Source organism: Monopterus albus, unplaced genomic scaffold, assembly GCF_001952655.1.
Source record: "Monopterus albus unplaced genomic scaffold, M_albus_1.0 scaffold270.1, whole genome shotgun sequence".
In the NCBI taxonomy this organism is placed as follows: domain Eukaryota; kingdom Metazoa; phylum Chordata; class Actinopteri; order Synbranchiformes; family Synbranchidae; genus Monopterus; species Monopterus albus.
The window spans coordinates 901,206-909,745 of NW_018128150.1; the positions used below are offsets into that span (position 1 = coordinate 901,206).

At 41.1% G+C, this 8,540-nt stretch overlaps 1 protein-coding gene across 1 annotated transcript; it reads right to left on the minus strand.

Moving 5' to 3' along the window:
• Positions 1–5,000: 5,000 nt before the first annotated feature.
• On the minus strand, positions 5,001–7,377 carry LOC109972816 (vesicle-fusing ATPase-like). The gene is made up of 4 exons (XM_020621974.1): positions 7,190–7,377; positions 5,716–5,950; positions 5,385–5,519; positions 5,001–5,084 (listed from the first exon to the last, which is right to left on the minus strand). The coding sequence occupies exons 1-4, from the start codon at positions 7,375–7,377 to the stop codon at positions 5,016–5,018; spliced, it is 627 nt and encodes a 208-aa protein (XP_020477630.1). The 3' UTR covers positions 5,001–5,015.
• Positions 7,378–8,540: the final 1,163 nt, after the last annotated feature.

Consider the following 8,540-nt stretch of genomic DNA (forward strand, 5'->3'; position numbering starts at 1 on the left):
AGGCTTTTGATTACTTCCACTCTGCAGTGCAGGCATCAGCCTCTGTACCTTTAGAAACACATCTCTGATGTCATTTATACCTCTATTTTCATTCCTATCTTCTCTGTAGTTCTGCTGTTGCTTCTGTTAGGTATTTTTAGTCAGATAGAAATTGGATAGGTACTTTATGTATTAGAAATGTTTAGTGGAGATAGGATGTCTAGTTAGACTGTTAAATGCTTAGGCATGCTTATGAGTTTCTACAGGGTACATCTGGTCAAGGATAACTAGAGAGAAGAGTTGATGACTGTCAGCAGACAGGGTGTTTAATATTATTATTATGATGTGTATAACTGTAGCCTTAGCCATAATATGTTCTTATGTTTAAGTCACGACATGTTACTAGAAGTCTGTGAGAATGTTTTTAGCTACACACCACTTAATCAACAGACACACACGCACATTGATTTGCTTCATGTTTTGACTACTGCTATGGCCAGCTGCAAAGCTGGTAACAGAGACGTCTTGGTTGACGTTTCTGTGTAGTATGGGGCTAGCCCAACCGAGGGGATATAATGTATAGGCCTGGTGGGTTCAGGGTCTTTCATCTTACATCTGCCTGTGAGCAGTTTGGAGGTGCAAGATGCCTGAGCGTGTAATGTTAATTTTTACATGCATTCATGGAATAAATCAGCACTGTTTTGTAGTTACTTGGACTGTCTCGTCTCTCAGAGTCAGTATGGTAAAAAGTACCGGGTACAACACTTCATTCAGCCTTATACAATATCTGTTCTCGCCATAGTTAAACTGAGTTTCTCCATCTCTACTGCTTCCTCATAGTCTGAATCATTGTTTCTCTGTCCAGTCCTCTGTCTCATTCAGTCTCCACCCCCTTAAAGAGTATGCTTTTCCTTGTTTTCTGACTTATCTACAATGTTATAGTGGTGAATTATCATCTTAGGTGTGACCTAAAGCTCAGAAAATGAGGTATATGTACTGTATGTTCTAGTACTTCTATGCAGGAGCAACTCAGTTCAGCAGCGGTTCTCAAACATTTTTTGTCATTCCCCACTTAAGAGGGTGGGCGGATTTTCAAGCCCCACTTGTCAAAAAATTATAATGAAATTGGCCAATTTTAAAATTTCAAATTGATTGAAATATCAAATAACATTAAGTTGAAAACAGATAAAATATAAGTGCAACTATCATTTGACAGGGGGATAGTTTTCAATTTTACAGCACTTGTTTCATCCAGCATAATCAACACCATGTCTACAGTTACAGGGAGAATGAGCTGCTCAGCAATTGACTGGGGTGTGTTCTCTCTAAATGTCTTCTTAATTTGTTGGGTCTCATGCTGTCTGCTGCCAGCGGTTTAAGACACATGATCCACATGGGTCCTTCCTCTGCCCCACTGTGAATCCAAGTGCAAGATAGGCTTCATCATATTTTCTTTTTAGGAGTTTAAATATAAATATAAATGTATGTGTTATACAAGATATATGCACGAATAAGTAACAATCTGCTTTATCTATGTAGTGATATTGCTTGCAGCCAATGTTGCATAAATTTTGTATAATATGATGTCATGGGGTAGGACTGGATAAGTCTGACTTCTTCCTACTCCATTCAAACATGTATTAGGTGTAAGCAAATTGATTTTGAATTAGTATTGGTTGGATATGTGTAATCATGTGTGTTATTGTCATTTGATCATTGTTCTGTTCTGTTCTGTCTGCATGTTTGAAAGAATAAAGCAATCAATCAATCAATCAATCATTTCTAATTTTCTCCATTCATTGCACAACCCCTGTCATGTCTTTATTCCCCACTAGTGGGGTGCGCCCCACACTTTGAAAACCATGGGTTTATACAAGCCTTGCAAACTCTCATTCGCAAGACTTTTTTCGAACAAAATAAAAGTAGTGCAGTGCCTGAGGTTACTGCATGTCCAGAAATGGTTTACCTGCTTGTTAATACTGCTTATTTTGTTATGTTACACAGCCTTATGCTGGTTTACTGTTTGCACATTGAGAGCCGATGTACCTGAGTCAAATTCCTTGTGTGTCCGACACACCTGGCCAATAAAGCAGATTCTGATACTGATTCTGACTGGGTTTAACCTACAAGCAGCTGGCCTTTGAAGCTCCCTGGGGTGGTGAATGATCAGCTCATCAAGGCTGGGTTCCTAAGGAGCACAGTACCTGTTTGTTTTGACTACTTAAGGCCAGTGTGTCTGCTGCCTGCGATGTGTTGCTGCTTAACGAGCAGATTAATGATCCATGATATTATTGTCGGTGCTACTACCTGTTGGAATTAATTTCATTACTTTGGGAATGTATGTTGTCATGTGGGGGAAGTCTCAGTTGCCACCAACCTTGGAGCTACTTGAAAGTGTTAGGTATTTTTAGTCAGATAGATATTGGATAGATACTTTATGTATTAGAAATGTTTAGTGGAGATAGGATGTCTAGTTAGACTGTTAAATGCTTAGGCCTGCTTATGAGTTTCCGCAGGGTACTTCTGGTCAAGGATACCAGAGAGAAGAGTTGATGACTGTCAGCAGACAGGGTGTTTAATATTATTATTATGATGTGTATAACTGTAGCCTTAGCCATAATGTTCCTATGTTCAAGTCACGACATGTACTAGAGGTCATGAGAATGTTTTTAGCTACACACCACTTAACCAACAGACATACACATTCACACGTTGATTTGCTTCATGTTTTGACTACTGTTAGAGCCAGCTGCAAAGCTGGTGAGAGAGATACGTCTCGGTTGACGTTTCTGTGTAGTATGGGGCTAGCCCAACCGAGGTGATAAAATGTATAGGCCTGGTGGGATCAGGGTCTTCCATCTTACATCTGCCTGCGTGCATGTTGGAGGTGCAAGACACTTGAGCGTGTAATGTTAATTTTACCTGTGATTCTTTGAATAAATCAGCACTGTTTTGAAGTTACTTGGACTGCCTCGTCTCTCAGAGTTAGCATGGTAAGACGGACCATATCCTACAACGTGGCGCCATGACCTGCAAGCCAGCTGAACTCTGCAAGACAACCGGTCCATTTTCCTGAGTAATGGTCCCGGACCAACAGCAGTATTCCTGTGCCAGGCTGAGCTGGGCTGGAGATCCGACATGCGGTCCTGAGCTGAATTCTTCCCTGATGAGAGTGTGACCTCCTGGTTTCAGTCAGAGCTGTGAGCAGTCCCATACATCAACTGGCCGGCCAGAAACGATAGGTAAGGGGAACCTTTGTTATACATAAACTCCGCACATTGAATTTATTCTAAATTAAAGCTGATGTGTGGGCTGTCCACTCTCAACGTTCTAAATTGGTTCCTAAACAGTAAGGCTAAAGAAACACAGTTTTTTTTTCTGTTTTTGAAGGCTGTGCTGGTTTGTTCTTTGTCACATGTACAGTTACCAGAAGCACATAGTCTCATTTGAGGGGAAGTAAATGAGTGCCGTTGATCACAGAATTTGATGCCAATAAGGGACGTAAAACTCACGTTTTATAAGTGGATTTCTGCTATGTAAGTAGCAGTTGTCTCCTATATTTTCCCATTTCCTTGTTAATTTCCCTCCGGCTGGAGCAGAGGCAGAGACTCCTCTCAACCAAACAAATGACTCTCTGATATACACACACACATGTGATAACAGGCACAGGGAAAGCTGCTGGTCTCAATGTGGGGAGGATAACTGTACAAAGGCTAATTAAAACGTTTTTCCACAAGTGTATCACGTTGGACAACAGGTTCATTGTGAGAATTTGTTGTGGAGTTAACGTGCCTTGTACAGCAGTGTAAAAGTCCGGGTGGGAATAGATTTAGTGGGAAAATTGCATTAGATAGGGTGATTGTCTGTCCGGTTGAGATAAAACGGTGAAATCTGATTGGGAATCAACCCCAAGAAAGTCTGCGCAGAAAGGGTTAGCCGTTCTGTAGAAGCTTTAGACTTTGATCAGTCTCACCGGGCCAAGAGTCTCTCATAAAGGACAGCGTCACGTGTGGCATATTAATTTTTCATGATGGCTGACTGTGATGTCATTCAGGACTGGAAAAATTGCAAAGCAGGCACATTGGGGGCAATATTGTATCAATTATTGAACAAATGGCTTGGCACACTGAGTTTGAACCAACATTGTAGTGAAACTGATAGATTCGTTGGTTGGGCTCAAAATATGACTAATAAGGGTCTCTTTGGGTCCTATAACAAAGCCCCACCAGCAGATGGGGCTGTAAAACTGTTCATTAAACAGGCTGCACGCCTGACTGCACAGGCACATCTCTGCCATAAGACAGCGAGTTTGTTACAGAGGCACAAAACAGAAGCTAAACTTAAAGAATGTGAGACATTTTTACAGGACAGTGTCTGTTTTCTGGGAGAATTTGAAAAGATTTGAAGAGCCACATCGACCTTTACAACAGTGCATGTCTCTGATAATTCCTCCTCTGACATGAGAGCACACACACCCTCGGCCCCTCCTCCTCACACACAAGCTGCAGAAGAGACAGACTTTCAAAATAAAGCTCACCACCAAATACCATTGCGTGCTTTTGTTGATACTGAACACAGTGGTTCATCATTAGTTGTGATTAAATGTGAGCAAAATCATCACAATTAAAAGACCCAATGGCTTAAACTACTTCAGTCTGTGTACTGAATTTATATAATATACAAGTTTCACTATTTGAGTTGAATTATTGAAATAAATGGACTTTTCCACGATATTCTAATTTATTGAGCTGCACCTGTACATGTTCATATTGTTTTTATCATACAGATGTGAGAGTAGGACCAATCTTTGGGATCATAATCAGATAAAATAATATTTTTATTATTTAGTGTTTCAACAATTTCTCTGCTCAAAGTACATTTCATCACTGCTCAGGAGGAGCTTCTCAGTACCAGTTCTTGGTACAGTACTTTCAGGGTTTGGGTACAGTGTTGTTGATCATGTGTCATCTGCTCTGGTGAGCCTCCTGTACCTGCAAGGACATCTCAATGAGCACAATGAGCTTCCTGATGCCGATTCACACACGTTTTCCTTTGAGCTGGTGTGCGATGCTGGCCCGCTTTTTATCTGTGAAGCTCCCCAGTAGCTGCAAAGGCATCAGGGGAAAAATTTTGAATGCTAGTCTTTAAAACCTTCGAACAATAAGCCATTTGAACAAAGAGAGACAGTGAGGACATCAACTAAATTATGTTTAAAATGTTTTATTCCCCATGTACACCAAAGTTACAGACCTTTCCAGGCCATGTGTATAGGCACAGATAGGTGACAAATAAAATGGAAACCCCAACAAAAAGTGTCTTAGTATGGTGTTGGGCCACCACGTGCCACCGACTACTTTCAAAAGAACACCTGTGACTTAAGTGTATATGTAGTTGTGTGTTTATACCTCTAAGGCGTCGACTAACTGCTCCCCAGTAGAGATGTTGGGAATATGGATTGTTGTGCTGAAGGCATCCAACATCTCCATCTCCTGCAGTACATCCTTCCTGCTGGTGGTGCCGATGATGAGCAGCTTCCGACCCTATGCATATGGCAAATTCCCCAGTAAAGATAAAAAAATGCAATGTGCGCAGATATTCAGTAATATTAATAGGTATAATTTTCACACTTTCAAAGTTAAAAGCTTGACACACTAAGTTAATCCAGTTATTTATTGACACGATAAAACTGTAAAGCAAAATAGTAACTATATGAATACAGGTCTCATGACCTCTGACCTTGGGTGGAGCTTTCTTCAGCAGCACCAATAGAGCCCGAAGGACCAGGTTGGAGAAACGAGGGCCAATGGGGAAGTAGTCCAGCAGACGCTCAATATCATCCACCACCACACAGCTGAGCTGGGACTTATAAGCATCATCAAAGACCTGAAACAGTGCAAGGGAAGAAGGGCGGCAGGGAGGTGTAGAATTCCTTTTGTTAAAACTCAGGCTTCCAGTGTTTGTACTGCTTCTGCTACAGGGAATAAAAAGCATGATTATCACAGGGCAGTGCAAGTTGGGTCTGAAAGTGATAGTTCTGATGAGTGGGGTGACAGAGGTCATCCCTATTCTGCCTCTTTAAAACACAGTAGTAAATGTGGAGGAAATATACATGCATTTTTAGAGAAGCCTGCGACCCAAATGCCGCTACTTCAAACTGACACACCACAGGGCGGCGTTTCTGTGACGTACGCGCCGTGCTGTAGCCTTAGCCATAATATGTTCTTATGTTTAAGTCACGACATGTTACTAGAAGTCTGTGAGAATGTTTTTAGCTACACACCACTTAATCAACAGACACACACGCACATTGACTTGCTTCATGTTTTGACTAGTGCTATGGCCAGCTGCAAAGCTGGCAACAGAGACGTCTCGGTTGACGTTTCTGTGTAGTATGGGGCTAGCCCAACAGAGGTGATATAATGTATAGGCCTGGTGGGCTCAGGGTCTTCCATCTTACATCTGCCTGCGTGCATGGTGGAGGTGCAAGATACTTGAGCGTGTAATGTTGTTTACCTGTGATCCTTTGAATAAATCAGCACTGTTGTGAAGTTACTTGGACTGTCTCGTCTCTCAGAGTTAGCAATGGTAAGACGAACCATATCCTACAAAAGGGACTGATGTTTCCATTGTTTATTGGGACTTAATGGTAAGTTTAAAAAAAACAAGTTGCATGTCTGTTAATGCCTTGTTTCTGTAACGTTAGGGAGAACTGTTGTAAGGCTGGAGAAGTTACTATGTCTGCTGTGTCACAGTAGCAAAGGCACTGGTGAAGGAAATAATCCCCAGAGATGGAATACCTGAAATATATATAGTGACAATGGAAGTCACTTTGTAAACAGCGTAATATCATTGTTAGCCCAAACTCGACACTTAGACCACAACAGACAACAGAGTGTGCATAGATGCAATTGGCGGGCCCCGAGGAGTACCTGATGAGTTTAAAGCTAGAAATCAAATAGCTGCAAGGTTGGAATATTTTCTTTCCTGGTGAGTCACAGTAAATAAAAATGTGGATTGGATTAATTACTTATACTATGATCAACAACATTTTGTAAATTTTACCAGAGATGCAATAAGGGGCATAGCAGACCAACTAGGACCAACTTCTCTCATGGCATGGCAAAATAGGATGGCCCTAGATATGTTGTTAGCCGAGAGGGGAGGAGTATGTCAGATGTTTGGCACATTTTTTAGTACTTTTATACCTAACAACACTTCCCCAGATGGCAGCATCACCAAGGCCCTTGAAGGACTGACAGCTTTATCCGAGGAGCTGGCTGTGAATTCCAGCATCGACCACCCCTTCACCAGCTTCCTGGAATCCTGGTTCAGGAAATGGAGCAACCTGATCGCTTCTGGGTTGATCTCTCTGTCCATAGCTGCAGCCCTGCTGGTCATGTGTGGCTGTTGTTGCATTCCCTGTCTGTGGGGACTGATGCAAAGACTGAAAGACACTGCTCTGACTAAGACAGTGTACCAACAGGTCCATGACAGAGAAGGAGAAGATCACCAGAAACTGGATGATTGGGTTTGAAAAAAGACTTTCCTGTTTCAGATCTGAGTGAACCATGTATGACTTGTTTTAATGAAAACCTGAAAGGGAGTGTTTAAGCAATGAGATCCTGGGATGGACAAGATTAAGAATTATGCTGTAATTAAAATGATTCTAAAAGTTTAAACAGGAAGGAATGTTATAAAAATTCTGTTATTAGACATGATTTTTACCATTTAATGTGTTTTAAACTTTCAGAACAGAACCATGTGAGAAACTGGCTGTGTATAGGCCTGAATGACATTTTCTATCTTTCTTGTGAAACTCTGTGTACTGATATACTCAACTACAGACTGTTCGAGACGAAGCGAGACACAACCGTCAACTGTAGGATATGTGTCCCTGTATGATTAGTGTCTAAGTCATGTTATCAGGGTGTGCCTGTGTATTGGTTTAAGTTACATATTAATATGGATAATGTAATAGAATAGTGTTTATGGGTTCACTTTTAAGTTCATGTGAGCTGAACAATGATCTTATATAATTTGGTCAAGATGTTTCCTGTTTTGGGGTACATCTCAGGGTATTTTGTCTCCTAAAACTGGAGACAGGAAGCTAAGTTCGGAAATTGACGTAACAGGTCATTATTGGTACATACTGTTGTTTACCTATCTATGGAGGAGAAATTCAAATTAATTAATGCTGTTACAGTTCATTGCGCTGTCCACTTTTAACACAACACTGGCAACAGGAGTTGTGTGCAAACTATCCTTTGGTTTTTAGGAAGAGGTTCTGTGGTTTTATCATTCTGAAATAATTACAGACTATTTGGAGTTATGAGGGGTGCAAAGCTAATCTAGAGGTACCCAAGACTAAACATTAAATGGCTGGAAATGAGCATGCCATGGGCACTTTAAGCTTATTTTTCAGTCTCTTCCTGTTTCAATCTACTGCTTAGCTCCTTCTGTTCCTCTGAAAAGTCATATATTTGGTTCTGAATTGAGTGTAGAGGCTCTGTATGTCTGGTCAGTGACAGACAAGTTCATCAGTAGGTTTGCAGCCTTAAGCT